Source organism: Lontra canadensis, unplaced genomic scaffold (genome assembly GCF_010015895.1).
Source record: "Lontra canadensis isolate GAN:19392208 unplaced genomic scaffold, GSC_riverotter_1.0 scaffold33, whole genome shotgun sequence".
NCBI classification, from domain to species: Eukaryota; Metazoa; Chordata; class Mammalia; order Carnivora; family Mustelidae; genus Lontra; species Lontra canadensis.
The window spans coordinates 69,764-94,467 of NW_022631027.1; the positions used below are offsets into that span (position 1 = coordinate 69,764).

At 34.6% G+C, this 24,704-nt stretch overlaps 1 protein-coding gene across 1 annotated transcript in view; it reads right to left on the reverse strand.

Moving 5' to 3' along the window:
* LOC116873440 (collagen alpha-1(XXIV) chain-like) overlaps positions 1 to 24,704 on the reverse strand; it is a gene marked incomplete at its 3' end in the record, with an annotated part of 316,096 nt that overhangs the window by 62,748 nt on the left and 228,644 nt on the right. Inside the window, exons 30-33 of the mRNA XM_032867266.1 lie at positions 23,016 to 23,069; positions 22,691 to 22,735; positions 22,526 to 22,570; positions 7,048 to 7,101 (exon numbers count right to left, since the gene is read on the reverse strand). Of these exons, the coding sequence (XP_032723157.1) occupies positions 7,048 to 7,101; positions 22,526 to 22,570; positions 22,691 to 22,735; positions 23,016 to 23,069 (198 nt within the window). The remainder of the gene's footprint in view (positions 1 to 7,047; positions 7,102 to 22,525; positions 22,571 to 22,690; positions 22,736 to 23,015; positions 23,070 to 24,704) is intronic.

Below are 24,704 nucleotides of genomic sequence, written 5' to 3' on the forward strand. Positions count from 1 at the left end.
GTTTTGGGGGATATATTTAAATTTTCTCTAAATGATAATGCTTTTCTTTCCTTATATGTTCACTTTTGTGTCATACACCACTACACAAGCTAAAATTTTTCAAATAATGTTAGACAATATAGTGACAGTTGGCAATGTTATATTGTGGTTCCTATGCTTCTAGTGTTTCCGGATTTCCTAGTAGGTTGGGTGCAGATACAAGATAAGCTACTTTATTTTATTACACAACTATGTTTGACATTACCAGAATGTTTTGTTTCAATTAACAAACTTTATTTCTTAGAGAAGTTTTAGATTTACAGAAAAATTGAACAAAACGTACAGAGTTCCCATATACCACCCTTGTCAAGTTTTCCCTATTGTTATTAACATCTTGCATTAGTGTGGTACATTTGTTACAACTGATTAATTGATATTGTGCACCATTACCACTTAAAGTACTATTACTACTTAAAGTCCATAGTTTACATTAGGGTTCACTCTGTGTGAACACAGACACAGTTGTGTGAGTTTTGAGAAATGCATAATATCATGTATCCATCACTATAGCACCATATAAAATAGTTTCACGTCTCCCAAATTTCCATTTTCTACCTATTCATCCCTGGTCCTCTACCCCCAACACCTGGCAACCACTGTTCTTTTTTACTGTCTCTATAGTTTTGCCTTTTCCAGAATGTCATGTAGTTGGAATCATATGGTATTTAGACTTTTCAGACTGACTTTTTTCACTTATCAGGATGCACTTCCTCTGTCTTTTTGTGGCTTAATAGCTCTTTTTATTGATGAGTAATATTTCATTGTATGGATACACTACACTTTTTTTTATTATTTACCTTCTGAGGACATATCAGTTGCTTCTACTTTGGGCAACTATGAATAAAGCTGCTATAAACATTCATGTGCAGGTTCTCGTGTAGGCGTTAAGTTTTCCACTCATTTTGGTAAATACCAAGGAGCATGATTACTGGATCATAATGGTAAGAATGTGTTCAGCTTTGTAAACAACTGTCAAATTGTGTTACAAAGTTGCTGTACCATTTACATTCTGTATTACTACCAACAATGAATGAGAACTCCTGTTATTCTAACAGGAATTTTGCTAACATTTGGTATTGTCAGGCTTTTAGCCATTCATACAAGTGTGTAATGGTGTTATTGTTGTTTTAATTTGCAATTCTCTCTAATGACATATGATGATAAGCATATTTCCTTATGCTTCTTTGCCATCTGTAGGTCTTTGGTGTATTGTCCGTTCAGATCTGTTGCCCATTTTTCAAATGAATTGTTTGTTTTCTTACTGTTAACTTTTAAGAATTCTTTCTATATGTTGCATACAAATCCTTTTAGAAAAGCATTTTGCAAATGTTTTCTCCCAGGCTGTCACATGTCTTTCAATCTCTTAACATGTCTTTCACAGAACAGAAGTTTTTAATTTTAATGAAATCCAACTTATCAATTTTCCATTGATGAATCATGCTTTTGAGGATGTATATAAAAAAGTCACTATCAAATCCAGGGTCAGTGGTAAAGAAGTTTCAGCTATACATTTTAATTTAGGTTTATAATCCATTTTGAGTTAATTTTTTTGAAAGGTACAAAGTCTTTGTCTAGATCCTTGTTTTTTGGATTTGCTTTTGTTTTTACATGAATACCTAGTTGTTTTAGAACTAGCTGCTGAAAAGTGTTGCCTTGGCAACTTTGTCAAAGATCAGCTGACTATATTTGTAGACTTCTATTTCTGGGCTCACCATTCTGTTCAAATTATCTATTTGTCTATTCCTACTACATTGTCTTTAATACTATAGTGTTATATTAAGTTCTTCAAGTTGGATAATGTCAGTCCCGACTTTGTCCTTCTTCAATATTTGTTGGCTCTTCTGGGTCTTTTGCCTTTCCATAAGAACTTTAGAATTTTGTTATCAATATCCACAAAGTAACTTGCTAGTATTTTGACTGGAATTGCATTGGATCTATAATTGTGACACCCTAACAATATTTACTCTTCCTATCCATTAACACAAAATATCTCTCCATTTATTTAGATCTTCTTTTATTTATTTAATCAGTTTTATAGTTTTCCTCACATATATTATGTGTGCATTTTGTTAGATTCATACCTATTTCTTTTTTAATTTTTTCTTTTTTAAAGATTTTATTTATTTATTTATTTATTTGTCAGAGAGAGAGAGAAAGAGTGCACAAGCAGGCAGAGTGGCAGGCAGAGGCGGAGAGAGAAGCAGGCTCCCTGCTGAACAAAGAGCCCAATGCGGGACTTGATCCCAGGATGCTGGGATCACGACCTGAGCCTAAGGCAGCCGCTTGACCGACTGAGCCACCCAGGCGTCTCTCTTTTTAAATTTTTGAGGCTAATGTAAATGCTGTTGTGTTTTAAATTTCAAATTCTAATTGCTTATTGCTGGTATATAGGAAATCAACTGACTTTTGTCTATCAGTCTTGTATCCTGATCCTGCAACCTTGTTGTAATTGCTTATTAGTTCCAGGAGTGGGTTTTTATTGGTCAATTGTTTGGGGTTTTCCACATAGTGAAAATACCTACTATCTTTGCTACCATTTTCTATTTGTTGCTCATTTCCTTTTTTTCTTTCTTTGTCTTCTGCTCTTTTTTAACTGTGAATTTTAATTGATTCCATTTTCTCTTATTTTATCATATCATTTACATTTCTTTTAAAAGAATTTTAGTGGTTTCTAAGAGTTTACAATGTATATTTATAGTTAATCCAAGTTAAATCACTGTATTTATCCATAAAGTATGAGATTAAATATACTGCTGTGATTATTTTGCACAAACTACCTATTCTAGTAATTAAGAAAAAAAAGATTTGACATTACTTTTATGTATTCCTTCTAAAGTTCTTCCTTTCTTCTCTCCTAGATTCTCATCTATATCACTTTCTTCCTCTCTGAAGAATTTCATTTAACATTTTTTACAAGGCTGGTCTACTAGTGACAAATTCTGTCAGTTTTTGCTTGTTTGGGCAAGTTTATTTCTACTTCACTTTTAAATTCCCAGTCTGAAATTTCAAAATCTCTGCTATATCTAAGTCTGTTCCTGATGCTTGCTTTGTCTCTTCTGACTGTTTTTCCCCTTTTAGCATGCCCTGTAATTTTTTTGTTGAAATTCAAACATGGTATATAAGGTAAAAGGGTCTGAGGTAAATAGGCCTTCAGTAGTATAAGGTTGCAAGTTACCTGTTTGGGAACTAGGCTATGTTTACTGTTTGCTGCACTATGGTGTCAGAAGCCAAATTTCCTGCTAGTGTCATTGTTTTTGTCTTGTCTGTTGTCTTTAGGCTTTCCCAGAGATGTCTTAAATAGGGCTTGGGTCTGCAGTTCTTTTAGCTGTAATCCCCAGTTGTTATACAGGAGCCCTATTCATCTGATGGTAAGTTTCAAGAGGGGTAGAATCACTCTATAGTTTCATAATTAGGTCTCAGTCTTTTAGTGAGCCTGAGTGGGGGTATTTTCTTTCCCCCATGTCCGAGACTAGAAGCATCTAGGGTTGGGGAATTGCTCTTCTGAATTCTCCCAAGTTCAGTAACTTTTTGCTTTGGCAAAAACCCAAATCAGTTAGTCTCAGATAAACCGATTTCCCTTGAGGGCAAGCTTTGTTAAGGAGAACAGAGTGTTCTGAGTATATTTCAAAATGGTTACTTTTCCCATCCCACTGCTAGAAGAAAAAGCATGTATGTCCCTGAACTTTACAGAGAGAACCTAGCAGGTCCCCTAGTGGTAAAACTCAGAGACATGTGGGGCCTTGCCTCGGACAGGGTTCCCTCTTGGTTTTTTAATATTTATGATAATCTAAATTGTGTCTTAAGCAATTTGTCAACTTTATATTGACAAATATAATTATAGTTAAATGTGTTCCTACCATTCAGCTAAGGCCTTCTGCTTGTGGTAAGATGTGGTTCTCTACATCTTCCTGTCTCCCCAGTTTTCAGGCAACAGTTGGTTCTCTGACCTCAGTGATCTAAAAAGAGTTGTTGATTTTCAGTTTGCTCAGCTTTTTCTTTGTTGTAAGAAGGGGGATGACAGCTTCCAAGCTCCTTACAATTCAGACCAGAAACTATTTTACTACAATTTTTAACAAATCAAAAATAGTTGAATTTTATTGAGTATGTGTTTTTAGCATTTTTCCACTATATCTGTAATATGTTATATTATGGATTTCTTAATATTAAGTAATTTTTGTCTTTTTGTAATTCTTCTTACACTTCATTTTTCTTTCATTTCATTCACTTAATTCTTTATACATGTATTTTAATTTTACTTGATTTTTTTGGTATTTATTTTTAGTTTTTTCTGCGGGTGCTATTTTTGTCTGATTTTAGTACTGTCAAAATTCTAATGAGACATTGATCTTTTGTCTTTTGCTTCTAGAACTGTTGCCATTTTTTATATCTTCATAAGTAATTCAATGTCTGGTTTTATCACATACTTTTAATTAATCTGAGAATCCTGCTGATCTTTCAAAGTAAGTGGAAGTGACTTCTAATATTCAACTGAGGAAGTGTACCTAGAAAATAATTTTTAAACTGGAGGGTAGAGTGTAAAGCAAATTTATCAAGAATTGATTTTTTAGAAACTACAGCATTCCCCTCATATTCCTTTTTAAAGGCAGTGTTCAATGTTTAAAGATACCAAAAATATTTATTTGGATCAGGCAAAAACTTAGGAATCACTTTACATATAGAAATCAATCTCCTATTGATTTTATATCTCCTTTTGAATCTTTTATATCTATCCACTTCTTTTCTCTGCTAATCAAAAACATTCTACCATCTCTTAATTGGATCACAACAGAAAGCAGGGCTTATCCACTCTTAGTCCCTTCCAATTTGAATGATCTCTACAAAACAATAATATGATCATAAAACTAGTCCTATCTCTTTAATGACATCCTTTTGTTTTTATGATAAAAATACAAATCCTTGGGATTGGGGCCCACAAAACTACATGTGTTGTCCCTGCTTCCTTTTCCAACCTCATCTTACACTTACGTTCCACCTGACTCTCTGTGCCATTGCCATGCTAGCCTTCTTTTAGATCTTCAAATAAATATGTGGAACTTCCTCTCATTTCATGACTTCTCTCTGAAATAACCTCTCCCCATCTTTGCCTAAGTAATTACTATTCATCCTTCATATCCTAGCTCAAATGCTTCTCCTCTGGAAGACTTTCCTAAGTATAGTTTCTCTGTTATACATTCTTTTAGAATTGAATTCCTATACTTCACAGCATTTATCTCGGTTTGTAATTTTCCATTTATCTCCATGAAAATTCAATTAGTATATATTTCTATCATTAGACTGAAACCTCCATACTTACCAGTACATTCCAATGCAGGTACTTAATAAATATTTGTTGATTGAATGAATGAATGGTCAACTATCTAAATCCCAGTATTTGCATTGCTATGAGCAAACTAATTTTGAAAAATTGGGGAGAAAGAGACAACTCTAATAGATGCTGATTATAGAAAAGATGTAGTCCTCTCTATTTTATTATTCTCAAAGTATAAATATGTTTCAGCATCACTTCTGTGTCCTTCATTTTACCAATTTACTTCTTTTCTTTTCTCTAATTTAACCAGGCAGCTCAAATATATGAAACAAAGCCCATGATATCCATTACGAACTGATTTATATTTTACCAGGCCCACTGACCCCAGTGACTTGAATGTTAATTTTTAGGTGCTGTTAAACTATTTAGTTGTTTATGTCTACAGTAACAAATCTTTTCTTATTTAAAGCCTGATATTGTCTTTGCTGCTGACCTAGATCTTTTGACATATTTTACTGAAATGTGTTCCTTACTAAGATTAAGTTAACTTCCATTGCATTTCACTTCATCTAATATTACTGGCTAAGCAATTATGCTTTTTGTATATAACCTTTTGTCAATTCAGTTTAACAACCTGAACACTAAGTAGATCCAAGATGCTATGCATTACACCAGACAGGATTGCAAAGATGAGAGAAATGGTCTCTAACTTCAAAGAGCTAGAAATTTTTTCAAAGAGATATTTAAGTAAATAATGCTAAATAAAGTTGCATTATTTTTGGTCAAATAAATATTAGGATTGGGATGGCAAGAGGTATAAAACAGGGAGAGAACCAAAAGGAGTTCAGTTTAATAAAATCAATACTATATCTAAAATTCTTCATTTGGAAAGAATTAGATATACAGTCAAATCTTTACCTATTGCTTGGAAAGTTTATACCATAGGTTAAATATGTAAAGGAGGAAATGAATACCATTTGGTAAGAATACCTCTTTGTTACATTTTCCACTTGCTACTAGCTAAATGAATTATGCAGAGGCCACCTGTAAATCTTTGGGTCAATTAATAGATAAGATCAACCCACTAGAGTTTGAAAGACTATATTGTATTATAAATCTTACAAGCATGTTATAGCATATTACATCTGATACCATTAACCAGAAGAATGACTTCATAGGCAATAAAGAATAAGTTGTGAGAAAGTTGGTGTGACAAAAATCTTTCCTTTTCATAATCATTTTCCATGGAAATTTTATAATTGAATCACATTTATAAAATCATGATGTAAGTTTTTCATTATTGATATGCCAGAATTTCTATGTTTGTATATTTAGACCCATCAGATGTAGAATTTGGCTCCTTTGTGAGGTATTTTATTACAAAGTTGGCCTCAAAAATATGATTCTGTGTGTCTGTGACAGTATAATATAGTCACTTAAGAACAGCAAGCCATTCACAAAGAAAATTTCTGCAAGCCAATAAAACAGAGCTATCATTGTTGAAAATAGAAATAGGTAAAATCTTAGCAGTTCCAGAAAAACAGGACCAAATCTGACTGTATGAGACCCAGAAGGTACTAAAAACTATATTTCCAGCAAAATATTTTCTGTATAATTAGGTGTCCATGATAAATGCTGCTTTCAAAAATGTACCAGCCACAGCACAAGGGGGCAATAATAGAAAAGTAAATGTATATTATGAGAAAAACACAATTAGCAATGTATAAAGATAAACTTACTGGTTCTCCTTCAAGTCCTCTTTCTCCTGTACTCCCAGGGGGTCCTTGTAAACCCTGAATAAACAAAGGCAAAATCTGAAGAAAAAGTGATGCTTGAAAATATTTTACTTTTCTTATTTCAGCTTTCCTTTACAATTCTCCCACCTAATTTTTCTGTCTACCTCTATTCTCTCTCTTCTTTTTGTGGTAAAATAGACATAACATAAAATACACCATTTTAACAGAGTTTAAATGTGTAGTTTTGTGGCATTAAGTACCTTTGCATTATTGCACTACTATCATCACTATCCATTTTCAAAACTTTTCATCTTCCCAGACTGAAATTCCATACCCATTAAATAACACTGTTTCCCCCCTCCCTGGTTCCCCTGGCAACCACCATTCTGCATTCTCCCTCTAATTTGACTACTCTAGGTACCCTAAATAAGTAGAGTTATGCTACATTTGTTCTTTTGTGCCTGGCTTATTTCACTTGGCATGATGTCTTCAAGTTTCACCAATATTGGAGAGGAGGAAGATGCCAGTAGAATAGGAGGATCCCAGACTCCCCTTGACCCCAAATGCAACAAGGTCACTATCAAATCATCCTAAATACCCCAGAAATTGACCTGAATACTGACAGAACAAACTCCACAACTAAAGAGAGAGAAGAAGCCACACTGAAGGTAGGAAATGCAGAGACATGGTTTAGGGGGGAAGCAAGTCCTGACTGCTGTGAAAAGGAAGGAACTATGGTTGTGGAGAAGGGTGAGACAGAGGAGTACACAGGAGACTGCACAAAGAGAATGATTCCCCATAGCTATTGGCTTGGAAAATGAGAAGGGCTGAATTTTGTGAGTTCTTGCAACCAATGGGGCTCAAATCCTAGTTTTAAAGTCTAGCAGGCTTGGCTGGGATAGAGCCTAAAAGGCACTGTGCTGCTCTTGGACAGAAGGCAGGCAAACAACCCGGGAGCATACAACATGGAAACAACAATCTGAAGAGTGCTTGGGGCACACAGTGGGGGAGATTATACACTCTTCATAGAGCAGATCCCTGAGAGGCAGTATTCAAGGACACCTCTAGGGGAACAAAGAAGCTAGCCAACACCATTTCCCTCCCCTGCCCCAGTATAAATACAGCGTCATCTGCGGGAAGCAGTGCAACACTGGCACTTGCTGCCTAAGGATGTGTTTATACTAAACCCCCCACACAGCATTCTGGTGGAACTGACTGCCTTTCTCAGTCACACTTGCCTCAGTCCCAGCACGACAGCACATATCTCTGTTCATACCACATCTCCCAACCAGAGAGTTTGGCAAAGCCTCAGTTCTGGTCTCATTTCACAAGCAGACCAGAGCATACCTAGTTAAAACTCACCACATTCAGGCAAAAACCACACACTGTCCACATTAGACAAAAGGGACCTCTGCAGATGGCTGGCCTGAAGGATAGAGCAGCCAAAGCACAATAGCAGAGGACATACAGCACACACTGGAGAAACTCCCTGAAGTGCCAGGCCCGGGTACGACATGACTTCTTTTTCATAAGGCCATTACTTTCAGAAACAGACGACATAACTGGCTTTTCTAACACGGAGAAGAAGGCAGAGATTTAGACAAAATGAGAAGACATAGGAATTTATCCCAGATGAAAGAACAAGATAAAGTCATGGCATGAGATCTAAGCAAAACATGTATAAATAATATTCCTGATGGAGAACTTAAAGCAATGATCATAAGGATACTCACTGGACTTGAGAAAAGAATGGAAGACATCAGTGAGACCCTTATCACAGAGATAAAGTTAAAAAAAAATGAATCAGAGATGAAGAGTGCAATAAATGAGATTAGAAACATACTTGATGCAATGAATATCACTTTGGAAGAAGCAGAGGAACAAGTTAATGCCCTAGAAGACAAAATAATGGAAAGCAATGAAGTTGAACAAAAGAGAGAAAGAATTATGCAAAACAAGAATACAGTTATGGAACTCAGTGACTCCATCAAATAAATAACATTTGTATTACAGGAGTCCCAGAAGAAGAAGAGAGAGAAAAGGGGGCAGAAAATTTATTTGGAGAAATAATAGCTGAAAACTTCCCTAATCCTGGAGTAGGAAACAGACATCCAGATCTAGGAGGCACAGAGAACCCCCATCAAAATCAACAAAAGCAGGCCCACACCAAGACATATTGTAATTAAATTTGCAAAATTTAGTAATAAATGAAAAAAATCTTAAAAGGAGCAAGACAGAAGAAGTCTAATTTAAATTACAAGGGAAAATCCATAAGGCCAGCAGGAGATTTCTCAACAGAAATTTGGCAAGCAGGAAGAAAGAGTCATGATGTATTCAAAGTGTTGAATGGGAAAAATCTGAAGCCAAGAATACTCTACCTAGCAAGGCTATCATTCAGCATAGAAGGAGAGATAAAGAGTATCCTAAACAAATGAAAATGAAAGGAATTCATGACCACTAACCCAGCCCTGCAAGAACTATTTAAAGGGACTCTGAGTGAAAGTGAAAAACCCAAAGTCACAATATAAAGACAGGAAACACAAAATCAGTAAAAATGAATATTTCTGTAAAAAATTAGTCAAGGAACTCACAAAAAAGGATACAAAATATAACAACATATACCTAAAACATGGGGAGGACAGAAGAAAAAAGGGGTTCAAACTTAAATTACCATCAACTTAATACAGACTTCTATATGCAGAAGAGGTTATTTATAAACCTAATGGTAATCATATATCAAAAACCAGTAAGATTCATGCAAAGAACAAAAATAAAGAAATTCAAATATATCACTATCAATATATCAGCAAATGATGACAGAGAGGAAAGCAAGAGAGGAGAAAATCTCCAGAAACAATTACAAGACAAGTAATAAAATGACAATAATTATGTATTTACCAATAATTGCCTTGAATGTAAGTAGACTAAAGAATCAAAGACAGAGTGTCAGAATGGATTTAAAAAAAAAAAAAAAACAAACCTACAGAGACTCATTTTAGACCTGAAGACATCTGCAGATTAAAAGTGAGGGAATAAAGAAATATTTATCATGCAAAAGAATGTTAAAAAAAGCCAAAGTAATAATACTTGGACACTACATGAACAAGTTAGACTTTAGAGCAAAGACTGTACCAAGAAACAAGGAAGGACACTATATAATCATAAAGGGGATAATCCAACAAGAAGATATAACAATTATAAATATTTATGCACCTAAAGTGGGAGCACCTAAATATTTAAAAAGATAACAAAGATAAAGGAATTAATCAATAATAACACAATAACAGTAAGAGACTTTTAACACCCTACTTACATCAATAGACAGATGATCTAAACAGAAAATCAACAAGCGAACAATGGCTTTGAATGACACACTAGACCAGATGGATTTAACACATATATTCAGAACATTCCATTCTAAAACAGCAGAATACACATTCTTTTCAAGTGCACATGGAACATTCTCCAGAATAGATCATGTATTAGGTCACAAAACAGGTCTCCACAAATACGAGAAAGATTCAAGTTATATCATGCACCTTTTCTAACCACAACACTATGAGACTAGAAGTCAATTACAAGAAGAAATCTGGAAAGATCAAATACATGGAGGTTAAAAAACGTGCTACCAAACAATGAATGAGTCAGCCAGGGAATACAAGAAGAAATGAAAAAGTACATGGAAACAAATAAAAATGAAAGCAGAATGGTCCAAAACCTTTGGGATGCAGTAAAAGCAGTCTTAAGAGGGAAGTGTTTAGCAATACAGCCCTACCTCAGGAAGGAAGAAACATCTCAAAAGAACACCCTAACCTTATACCTAAAGGAGTTAGAAAAAGAGCGCCAAAGCCTAAAGCCAGCAGAAAGAAAGCAATAATAAAGATCAGAGTAGAAATAAATGATATAGGAACTAAAAAGACAATAGAACAGATCGATGGAAACAGGAGCTGGTTCTTTGAAAAAAAAAAAAGTCAGTAAAACTGAAAAATCCCTAGCCAAATTTATCAAGAAGAAAAGAGAAAGGGCCCAAATAAATAAAATCACAAATGAGAAAGGAGAAATAACAACCAATACCACAGAAATACAAATAATTTATAAAAGAATATTATATAAACAATATGCCAGAAAATTGGACAATCTAAAAAATGGATAAATTCATAGAAACAAACAAGCTATCAAAACTGAAACACGAAGATACAGAAAACTTGAACAGACCAGTAACCAGCAAAGAAATTGAATCAATAACCAAAAAGTCCCCCAAAGGTTTCACTTACTTGTGGAGCATAAGGAATAACATGGAGAACATTAGGAAAAGGAAAGGAAAAGTAAATTGGGGTAAAACAAAGGGGGAGATGAAGCTTGAGAGACTGTGGACTCTGAGAAACAAACAGGGTTCTGGAGGGAAGGGTGGTGGGGGGATGGGTGAGCCTGGTGTTGGGTATTAAGAAGGGCATGTATTGCATGGAGCACTGAGTGTGATGCATAAACAATGAATCTTGGAGCACTGAAAAAAATAAAATAAAGATGTTAAAAAAAAAATCCCCCCAAAACTAACATCCAGGACCAGGTAGCTTCACAGCTGAACTCCACCAAACACTTAAAGAAGAGTTAATACCTATTCTTCTCAAACTATTCCAAAAAACAGATAAGGAATGAAAATCTCCAAATTTATTCTGTGAGGCCAGCATTACTCTGATACCAAAACCAGACAAAAACACTGTAAAAAAAGGAACTTTAGACCAATATTTCTGCTGAACATAGATGCAAAAATCCTCAACATAACACTAGCAAATCAAAACCAACAATACATTTTAAAAATCATTCACCACCATCAAGTGGGATTTATTCCCATGTTGCAAGGGTGGTTCAATATTCATAAATCAGTCAACGTGATACATCACTTTAATAAAAGAAAGGATAAGAACCAGATGATCAATGCAATAGATGCAGAAAAAGCATTTGACAAGTACAACATCCATTCATGATAAAAACCCTAACAAAATACATTTAGAGGGAACATACCTCAACACGATAAAGGCCATATATAAAAAATCCACAGATAATATCCTAATGGGGAGAAACTAAGAGCCTTTTTCCTATGGTCAGGAACAAGACAGGGATGTCCTTTCTCATCACTTCTATTCAACACAGTACTAGACTCCTAATCATAGCAGTCAGCCACCACAAAGAAATAAAAGGCATCTAAATTGACAAGTAGTAAGTAAAATTTTCACTATTTGCAGATGACATGATACTATATATAGAAAACACAAAAGATTTTCACCAAAAAACTGCTAGAACTGACAAATGAGTTCAGACACAAAAATCAACATACAGAAATCTGTTGTATTTTTATACCCCAATAATGAGGTAGCAGAAAGAGAAATTAAGAAATCAATCCTATTTACAACTATTGCAAAAACATAAGATACCTAGGAATAAACCTAACCAAAGAGGTGAAGGACCTGTACTCTGAAAACTATAAAAGATTGGTGAAAGAAATTGAAGACGACAAAAAGCAATGGAAAGACATTCCATGCTCATGGATTGGAAGAATAAATACTGTTAAAATGTGAATACTATACAAAAGAAAGCTACACATTTAATGCAATCACATCAAAATACCAACAGCATATTTCACAGGGCTAGAACCAATAATCCTAAAATCTGTATGGCACACAAAATAGACCAGATACCCAAAGCAACCTTGAAAAAGAAAAGCAAAGCTGGAGGCATCACAATTCTGGACCCTCAAATTATATTACAAAGCTATAGTAATCAAAGCAGTATGGTACTGGCACAAAAATAACCACATGGATCAACAGAACAGAATGGAAAACCCAGAAATGAACCCACAAGTATATGGTCAATTAATCTGCAACAAAGCAGGAAAGAATGTCTGATGGGAAAAAGTCTCCTTAATAAATGGAATTGGGAAAACTAGATAGCAACCAAAAGAATCAAATGACCACTTTCTTACACCGTATATAAAAATAAATTGATTAAGGACTGAAATGTGAGACATAGAACCATAAACATCCCAGAAAAGCACAGATGCAGTAACAGTCCACTTCTTTGACATGGACTGTAGTTACATCTTTCTAGATATGTCTCCTGAGGCAAAGGAAACAAAAGCAAATATAAACTATTGGGACTTCCTCAAAATAAGAAGTTTCTGCACAGCAAAGGGAACAATCAACAAAGCTAAGAGGCAACCTAAGGAATGGGAGAAGATATTTGCAAATGACATATCTGATAAAGGATTAGTATCCAAAATATGTAAAGAACTTATAAAATATATAAAGAACTTATAAAACTCAACACCCCAAATAATTCAGTTAAAAAATGGGCAGAAGACATGAATCGATTTTTTTAACTTTTTACTTTTTTATTAACATAAAATGTATTATTAGCCCCAGGGGTACAGGTCTGTGAATCGCCAGGTTTACACACTTCACAGCACTCACCATAGCACATACCCTCTCCAATGTCCATAACCCCACCACCCTCGCCCTACCCGCCCCCCCGAACCCTGTTTGTTTTGTGAGATTAAGAGTCTTTTATGGTTTGTCTCCCTCCCGATCTCATCTTGTTTCATTTAATGAATCGATATTTTTCAAAGAAGACATACAGATGGTCAACAAATACATGAAAAGATGCTCAACATCACTTATCATCAGAGAAACGCAAATCAAAACTACCATGAGGTATCACCTCACTCTCGTGACAGTCAGAATGGCTAAAATTGAACATAGGAAACAAGGTGCTGGTGAGGATGTGGAGAAAGAGGAACGCTCTCACAGTATTGGTGGGGGTGCAAACTGGTGCAGCCACTGTGAAAAGGGTATATGCTATGGTGAGCACTGTGAACTGCATAAGACTGATGAATCACAGACATGTACCCAGGAAACAAATAATACATTATATGTTAATTTTAAAAAAACAGTATGGAGCTTCCTCAAAAAGTAAAAAATAGAACTATCCTTTGATCCACCAGTCACACTACTAGGTATTTACCCAAAGAATAAAAAATATTAATTCAAAAATATTAATTCAAATGTTTATAACAGCATTACCTATAATAGCCAAGATATGGAATCAGGCCAAGTATCCATCCATTGATGAATGGATAAAGAAAATGTGGCACGCACGCGCGCACACACACACATACATACATACCCATACATATTTGTGTGTGTGCATATATATATAATATATAAATTATATACATTTATATATTTATTTCATTCTTCAAAAAGAATGAAATCTTGACATTTGCAATGACATGGATGGAGCTAGAGAGTATTATGCTAAGTGAAATAAATAACTCAGAGAAAGACAGATACCATATGATTTCACTCATATGTGGAATCTTAGAAACAAAACAAGCAAGCAAAGTGGGGGAAAAAAGAGAGAGAGGCAAATCAAGAAAGAGATTCTAAACTATAGAGAACAAATTGGGGGTTACCAGAGGGAGATGGGAGAGGTATGGGTTAAATAGGTGATGGGGATTAAGGAGTGCACTTGTGATGGGCACCTGATAATGTATGGAAGTGTTGAATCACTAAATTTTACACCTGAAACTAACATTATACTGTATGTTAATTAAGGGAATTGAAATAAAAACTTTTTAAAAAGCTTTCTTCATTTTTAAAGTTCAATAATATTCCATTGTATGTAGATACTATATTTTGTATATCCTTTCATCCACCAGTGGACACTTGGGTTTTCTACCTTTTGGCTATTGTGAATACTGTGCCTGTAAACACTATAAAAGTGTTAGTTTCTAAGTCCCTGCTTTCAATTCTTTGGGTTATAAATCTAAAGTGGAATTGATGAATTACATAGTAATACTATGTTTTACTGTTTGAGGAACCACCAAACTGTTTTCCATAGTAACCTCACCATTTTACATTCCTGTCAGCAATGTACAAGAGCTCCAGTTTTTCAACATCTTTGCCAATGTTAGTTACTTTCTGTGTGTATATGTGTTTTATTTTGTTTTGTTTTTCTTTAATAACAGCTGTCCTAATTGGTAAGAAGTGGTATCTCATTGTAGTTTCAATTTGTATTTCTCTAGTGTCTAGTGAGTGATACTGAGCATCTTTTCATGTGCTTATTGGCCATTTGTATATTCTTTGCAGAAAGGTCTATTCAAGTCCTTTTGCTATTTTTTTTTTCATCAAGTTGTCTTTGTTGTTGTTGAGTTGTAGGAGTTCCTTATAGCTATCTCTATTCCCTATTTAATTCTGGCTCATACACAGAGACAATGATCCAGAATTGTTTTAAGTTGAGAATTTTTATACCTTTAATATTGATTAAAAATGGTTTTTTCCTCCAAAAATAATAATCTTGTGATGTGTTAGTAAGTATAACTTACGTCCTTAAAACCTGGTAAGGCACAGGAGTCTTGGAAACAAGCTGACCAGAAATGACTAAAACTCTCTAATATCCTTTATTTTCCCCTATTTTTACACCATGCCATCCATGGTACCATTAAATTGAGTCTTAGAAGTGTGGGGGGGGGTATTCTAAAATGGTATATAAAACTAAATCAAATTCCAAATTCTCTTTGATTCTCCCATTTAAAGATTTACTGAGAATGTACCATGTGCCAGACACTGATGACTCTTAATGATATAGAAAATACTGCCCTTTTCGATTTGCTATTTGTCTGTTCTACATTATCGACCTTGAGAAGGCTGGCAAATATACAGTGGTCAAAATCACCATTTTATATTAAAACTAAAAGCTAAGAAAAATATGATATTAAATTGGAAGTAAAGATATTAAATATTTCTAGCAACATAAAACTTTCTAAGTTATAGCCATTAATGCTATTTTTTTTCTGCTTAAGGAAAGGATGATATGTAAAATCGCAAACTCACACCTGACTAAGGCCTTGTTTGAAATGCCATCCATTCACTCCAGGCTCCAATATTAAGAGAAAGGATCAATATAAGTGTTCCATTTGTGCCTGATAAACCAACTGAAACATACAGCAAAAATTCAGAACCGTGAATGTCTGCTTGATTTGTTTTGTAAACTACTTGTACACAATGTCAAGCTTGATACATACTTTTAATGATGTTAATGGTGCATAAAAGGTGTTTGCAAAGTTATGAAATGATCTAAATGGATCTATTTATTTTTATTAGAGACAAAGAAGTAAAGCACAAGCTGGTACAAAATAAAAATCCCCTTTAAGGCTTTTCAGATAGTATTGAAAATATATTCTTTGTAGTGGAACTTCTTGCTCTATGACTTCAACCCAGCAATTATGATAATGATGCCTGGGAGAATAATGATTATTGTGGTTACTATGTAGTAAGAACCTATGCCAAGCACATAATGATCATCATTTGATATAACTATAAAAGTTAACTCATTTTATTTTTATTTTTTAAAAGATTTACTTATTTATTTGAGGGAGTGAGAGCGTGGACATGTGGGGGGTACATGTGGGGTGGGGGTGGGGGGCAGAAGGTGAGGGAAAGAAAAGTCCAAGCAGACTCTGTGCTGAGCATAGATTCCAACACAGGGTTTGATTTCATGACCCTGAGGTCATACCTGAGCCAAAACCAAGATTTAGATGCTTAACCAACTGTACCACCCATGCTCCCCAAAAGTTACCTCATTTTAAAGACAGGAAAAGTGAGGCTCAGAGAGGTTAAATAATTTGCATAAAGTCAAAACAGCTATAAGTGGTAGAGCCAGTATTTGACTTCCAATGTCTGAGTCCAGTGTCATGCCCATCCACTATACTATACTGTGTTCTACTGATTTCAACAAGAAATCAAACATTCAATGCCTCTCCCATTTACAGTAAATATATGGATAATCTTCAAAGCCTTTTTATGGGAATAAGCAAGGGAGCCTGTCTTTTTTCATTGTAGGATTATGAAAACTGTGTGCCTTGTTATCTAAAAAGGAAGAAAGAATAGAGTTAATACTATATGCTTTTTATATTGTAAAGATTATGAAATAAATGTTTCTTAAGTATTCTGAGCTACTCCAGAGAAAACTACTTAAAGAAGAACAGTTAAGAGTTTCCACTTCCAATATTAGCCAAGTAGCTCCTATCAAAACCATCTATATAGGGATAACTATAAATCCAGGACAAAATATTTTTTAAAAATCTGAAAACAATGAAGAAAGACCACAAATAGGTAAAACTTAGAATGGAGAGGTCTACATGTAGAAGAAAGGAATGGCACTAAGTAAGTATCTGATTTTTTATTTTAAATGTGGCTTTTAGCCAGAAAGTAAGCTATGTAGGATTATTAAGAAAAAGGAAGATAGAAACAGTCTTACTGGCATGGAGAACTAGAGGGTAGAATGTGGAGGGACCACAGCTGCTGGGAAGTGAAGGAAGAGAAAGCAAGAGAGGAGGAAGCTCAAATTCTGCATGTAAACTCTGCTTAAATCTCTTGCTGACATTTCAAGTATGTGTTGATATGGTATACAACCAGCATCCTAGCAAGGCCTAAAAGAACAGAGATTTTAGCAGTCATTTACCACAGAGGAGAGAGAATTTGGAGTTTGAAAGCAGCAAAGTTAATAATCTGCCAAATCAAAAAACAAAATGAATCAAAAAATACTCTTTTTGAAGATCACTCAAAATGTTCCAGAAAATATGGGCACGTGGGTGGGTGGCCCAGTCAGTTAAGTATCTGACTTTTAATATCAACTTAGGTCTTGATCTCAGGGTCTTGAGTTCAAACCCCTTGCTGCTCCATGCTGGGTGTAGAGCTCCCTTAAGAAAAAAAGAGTCACTACAGCAAAAACTGATGATATACTATATGTTGGCTAATTAAAAGTAATTTAAAAATGTCCAAGATATAATTCAAAATTCCTGGACAGGAAAATTTTCCCATATTCAAAAGAAAAGGCAATTAATGGAGACCAAACTAAGTTTACCCAGATGTTAGAATTACTCCATAAAGATTTTAAAGTAGCTATTATATATATGCTCAGTAATGTAAATAAAAAATACACTTAGGATGAATAGACAAATAAGAAATCCCAGAAGAACATCATCTATAAAAATGGAAATTATGGAACTGAAAATTAAATATCTGAAATAAAACTTAAAAATTCCACATTTCAATGAACGGGCTTAAAAAGTGAGTAAAAATAGAGTTAGGTTATCTAATTTAAAAAAAAAGAAAATGGGACAAAGATTAAAATAGGAATGAATAAAGGCTCAGGGACTTGAGGGATGATATAAAAATGTTGAATATATATTTAATTGGAATCCAAGAAGGAAAGGAAGAAGACAGAGTAGGAAAAAAATTTAAATAAAAGTTGAAAAATTTCCAAATTTAGTGAAAACAGAAACTTACACACAAAAGAAGGTCAGCAAATTTCAAGCTGAATAAATGCAAAGAAAATCCATTTAGGTACATCATAGTCAAACTACTAAAAGTCAAAAGTAAAGAGAGAATCTTGAAAGCAGCCAGAAAAAAATGATACATTACATGCAGGGGGAATAATGATACCAATAAATATGGACTTCTAACTGGAAATAACTGAGGCCAAAAGAAAATGACATGTCATCTTTATAGTGCTGAATGCGAACAAATAAAAGAAAACCCTGTTAGCCCAGAATTCTATAACCAGTGGAAAAATATGATTTTGCTCATATGTGGAAACAAAGCAAACAAGCAAAGGGGGAAAAGTGGGGGGGCAAACCAAGATACAGGCTCTTTTTTTTTTTTTTTTTTTTTAAAGATTTTATTTATTTGAGAGAGAGAAAATGAGACAGAGAGCATGAGAGGAGGGAGGGTGAGAGGGAGAAGCAGACTCCCTGTGAGCAGGTATCCCAATGCAGGAACTGGATCCAGGACCCTAGGATCATGACCTGAGCTGAAGAGAGTTGCTTAACCAACTGAGCCACCCAGCCATCCAGAAGCAGGCTCTTAACTATAGAGAACAAAGTGATGGTTACCAGAGGGGAGGTGGGTGGTGGTGAGTTAAATAGGTGAGGGTGATTAAGGAGTGCATTTGTGATGAGCACAGAGTGATGGATGTAAGTGTTGAGTTACTATATTGTACACCTGAAACTAATATAACACTATATGTTAACTAACCAGAATTAAAAACTGAAGAATTCATGGAAAAGAAAAAAATGAAAGTGAAATAAAGATGTTTTCACAAATACTAAGAGAATTCACAACTAGCAAAACTTAACTCTAAGGAATCTAAAAGAAGTTCTATAGGCTTCAAGGAAATGATACCATTTGGAAATACGGATTACAGAAAAAAGTGGAGAATATCAGAAAAAGTAAATGCAAGGATAATTAAAAAAAAAAAAACCCACTACTTTCCCCCAAATACCCTAAAACACATATTTCATTTACAGTAAACCAAAAATATTTTATTTATATTAAAGCAAAATTTTAACTTTTTAAAATGGGTTTATAACACACATAGATATAATACACAAAAACAATTACAGCATAAACAACAGGATGTTGGTGGTGAATGGGTCTATATGGTTGCAAGTTTCTTACAATTATTTTAAGTATTACTATATTAACTCTAAGTAGACTTTGGAAAGTTAGGATGTATACTGTAATCCCTAAACCAGCAGCTGGCAAACTACAGCCTGGGGGTCAAATCTGAACCAGCACTTGTTTTTACAGAAAATGTTTACTCTGTCCTGACCTAGAATAACCACTTGAAAATAAAAGTTCAAAGAAGTATAACTAAAAAGCCATTATCTAAATTAAAATGTGGTGCTCAATGCCAGAAGAAGACACTGAACAACAACAGCACCACTACAAGGGAAGAACAATCATAAAGTGGTGGATCGAAGTACAACCAAATTGATAATTGCATTAAATGGATACGGAACAAACACTAACTAAAAGGTAGAGATTTTCAGAATGAATAAAAAAAGAAAGGCCCAATTATAAGACACTCACTTTAAATACCAAAACGCAGATGGGTTGCAAGTAAATGAATGGAAAAGATAAGCCATACAAATCGCAAACATAAGTAGGCTGGAGAGGCTTATTAACCAAATAAAGCCAATTTAAAAAACAAACAGTATTATCAGGAATGAAAAGTATTACCAGAGATGTGGAGGAATATTTTGTAAAAATAAAAAGGGTCAGTTCATCAGGAAGACATAATAATCATACACATGAACTCTAAAAATAGTGTTTCAGAATATATAAAGCAAAATTTGACAAATTTAAAGAAAGAAACGTAGAAAAACAAAATCATAGTGGAGATTTAACACCCCTAACTCATCTACTGAAAGAATATCTAGATTTCTAAAAAATCGTTAATAGTTATAGTTTTTATAAGATTTAGAAATCTAAAAAGAGCTACCCAGGTTTTATCACCTTAATAACACCATGGATCATGGCCTTTCCTCTTAAGTCAGATCTACATGTGGATGGAAGGCAAGTATAGGAAACAGAGTTGACCCATAGACAAATGCAATTTTGCTGGTTACCTTGACACGCTATGTGTTAGCATTTTTTATTTCATACCTGGCTTTAGAACTGTAATTTAGAGATGTCTCTTTATTTTATAGACAAGGAAAATACCATCCAGAGAGCTAACCCATTTAATCAAACTCAATAGCTATTAGGAGCATGTACTGGAGGAAAGGTCAATCAGACCTTCAATATATCTTTCTATTATACAGCACTGCCTGCTAGTCAACAGTTGCATGAATGACTAGAGACATTGTGGAGGATCAAACCAATCTTCAGGGCTGTCTCAATTTCTTGGACTGATTGATCCTAGCTTCTGTAAAAAAAAGTCTATTTCAGTTCAGTCAAGAAGAAGGGGACAATGTAGGTAGAGGGCCATGTAAACCTCAAAAACTACTATCAACTTATGATTTAATGTACGACCCATGTCATCCACTAACGTAAATTTACTCAATTTCCTGCCTTAAGCCATGGTTACAAAATGGTTCTAATGTCTTTTATTTGATTGAGGAAGTCAAACATCACATTTCACATTTATCTAAGCATATCTAATAGGCTGCAAATGAAAGTAAATTTTTTTTAAAATTTTTTATTTTTTATTAACATATAATATATTATTAGCCCCAGGGGTACAGGTCTGTGAATCGCCAGGTTTACACACTTCACAGCACTCACCATAGCACATACCTTCCTGAAAGTAAAATTCTAAGGAATGTCGACAATATATAAAATGAGTAAGTAATTTTACTTCTCTAGGCCTCCCTTCTCTACAGTAAAGGATGACCATGATGAGCTTCGAATTTTTCTACTCATTGCCACGTATTTTAACAGTGCAGCAAAGTGGAAAGAATATACAGAAACACCATTTGCATTGATATAACAGAAACCCAGATGATGAATATTAATACTCAAAGAATTTTTGGGGGGAATGACTTCAATGGATAACACTGTCACAGACAAATTCTTTTCCCTGGATGTAGTCATTTTTCTCCTTCAGGTCTCTGGTATTTTAGATCTGACCACTGTCAAATACAATGCCATTATGGGAAACAACAGGCAGGGGGCAGCAGATTTCAAAGAGGAACAAGTAAACAGTGACCTTAGAGACAACTATAATAGCAGAAAAAAACATTTTTCTCTTACCTTTTTCTGACTCTTCAGTTGCCGTCTATTTAAATTATTATTTATTTTTATAACTTTAAATTGTATATATAGATATGTATATGATAAAGCCAGATGTCATTACAAATTATAATTATAAAAATTATGATTCTAAATAAAAATACACGAGATGTACAAAAGCTCATACAATTAAACTTATGTATTCAAAATTTTATATACATGTACTAACATATGTGTGTATACATATGCATATGTGTATCTTTTTGTGTTTTTTTTTTTTTTTAAGTATGTCTCCCCTTCACTAGGGGAGACATACTTAAAAAAAAAAAAAAGAAAAAGATACATATCCACATATCTTTTTTAGCTGACAATCTCCTGCTTGTTTCTTCACTATGGCCATAAAAAAGAACTTGTTGCCACTCAGGGGAAAAATTGTATACTTCTGAAAAGTTGTTTTGATAGTAGGAAAATATCTAGCATTGTATAATATTCAAAATTCTTAGAGCAGTGGCATGGAAAAGCATGGTGACACACACAGAGCCACATTCCAAGGGTCCAAAAACACTCCAACAGAATTAAAATGAAAGTAGGCAAGAAATTCCTTGTTATGTTAGCTTTATTCATATTCCCTTCTATTTATATGATATCACACCATTTAATTTTAAGATGGATTTTATAGAAAAACTAATTATACCAGGGTGGAGTGTAACAATTATTACCATCAGCTTATAAACAGGTAGCACAAGGGCCTAAAATAATTAAGCAACTTGCACAAATAACCCATCCACCTAAAGACTGAAGGAGGAAAAGAACTAGTACTCTTTCAGTCTAATGTACTGATAACAACAATAGTTGTGCCAGAGAATAAAATGGAAAAAATTTATTCTAGCTTAATTTTTATTACTTACTGGTTTCCCTTGAACTCCTCTCTCTCCAGGGTTTCCAGTCTTACCCTACATAAGGAAGAAAATGTATGAGTCCCCTAGCTCCTTCACCAAATACTAACCACACACCAAGAAAAACAGGGAAGATTAGATCTATTTATCTTTAATGTAAAATGTTTTACTACTTACGATAAGACCATAGGGCCCTCTTTTTCCTTGATCTCCTTTTTCACCCTATCAAAGTATCAGTACCAGAGGAGTTAATATGAATTATGGTTTTCACGTGCTAGCATATACTCACATACAAGAAAATAGGATATCAGGTATATAATTCAAGATTCAAAAGAAAGTATTTGTCTGTGTAGAGTAAAAATTTTATGTATGTTTCATACTTTTACTAAGAGAAAATTTAGAACTACACTTTTGTAAGAAAATACAACAGTTTTAAAGCAGGTAGAATACATATGGGCTCAAAAAAACGTAATGCATATGAAATGAAAAAATCAGTATTTACCTTGGCACCTTGTATACCTTGTTCCCCAAAGAGACCATCTGGTCCTCTTGGTCCCTAGGGATGGAAAATTTCTATTGTTGATCAGAAATGTTATTATTATTATTTTTTTACTGTTATACATCCTTACAAATGAACAAACTGTGTTCTTTTTGACAAATTCCTTCTGCTTGCTTCTATACCATGACCACAGAAAAGGATCAGCTAGATACATGGATGAACCTATTTGTATGGGATAATCAAGCTTGTGCTTTCAAGATCTACTGCCAAATAATTAATCAGGTGGCCATAAAAACAGCTGATTCAGTTGTTGAGGTGATTATAATATAGGTTTGTCATTAGAATATTTTATTCACCTTGTTTACGCAGGGGCCATTCACAATTTATTCTAAGAACAACTCTACATTAACTTAAAAGTGGCTCGCTTGTTTGTCCAATAGTCTTCTCAAGTTTTATATTTTTGGAATGGCACTCTTCTCTTTATTAGAGAGTGAGTGCTGACTGCATTGTACCTGCTATGCCCCTGCTTGACAACACTTACTGAAAGGTGGCCAGCGCACAGAAAAGGGACAGAAAATAATGCTGGGAATCTTCATCTAAATGTAAAACTTCTCAGCTAAGTTGCTATCAATATTTAGTCATCAGCTGTGAAGAACTGCTAGTTGTAAAAGTTACTCTCTAATAAAATGATGGTTATATGTCTCCATGCCTATAGAATAACTATCCTTGGAAGATCTTAAAGACTCTCAATTCTACAACACTGACAACACTACAATGTCTACTATGGAAAAGGTACCGCATTAAGTGTTATGGGGATACACAATTGTAAGCAAGTTTCTCCTTCTTGAAGCTTAAAGAATGGTAGGGTGAATTATATAAATGATGATGATATAGGTTGAGACAAGGCATTTTTTTTAAAGATCTTATTTATTTATTTGACATACAGAGATCACAAGTAGGCAGAGAGGCAGGCAGAGAGAGAGGAGGAAGCAGGTTCCCTGCCGAGCAGAAAGCCTGATGCGGGGCTTGATCCCAGGACCCTGGGATCGACCTGAGCTGAAGGTACAGGCTTTAACCCGCTGAGCCACCCAGACGCCCCGAGACAAGGCATTTTCAGGGCTAAAAGGATTCAAAGGAGGAAGAGAACTTTCACATGTCTGTATAAAGAATAAAGGTATCATTTTGACAGATGGAGATCATGCTCTAAAAGGAACTCTGGACAGAGGGATAGGATAAGAAAAGGGTACAGAGGCAGGAAAGAAGATACCCAAGAAAGAAGAAAGTAGTTTGTTTAGCTGGTTTATTGACTATAAGTAGTATTTCTCAATATTTCTAAGTTTTTCTATACTAAGAAATAATTGTGGAAAGCCTGGAACTTAAAAGGTCAAAGACTGGAGTTTATATTTAAATCAATGGGTAATGAGAAGGAACTGAAGACTTCTTTTTTTCTTTAAGATTTTATTTGTTTGAGGGGCACCTGGGTGGCTCAGTGGGTTAAAGCCTCTACCTTCAGCTCAGGTCATGATCCCAGGGTCCTGGGATCGAGCCCTGCATCGGGCTCTCTGCTCAGCAGGGAGCCTGCTTCCTCCTCTCTCTCTGCCTGCCTCTGTGACTACTTGTGATCTCTGTCAAATAAATAAATAAAATCTTTAAAAAAAAAAAGATTTTATTTGTTTGAGAGAGAGAGCGGGT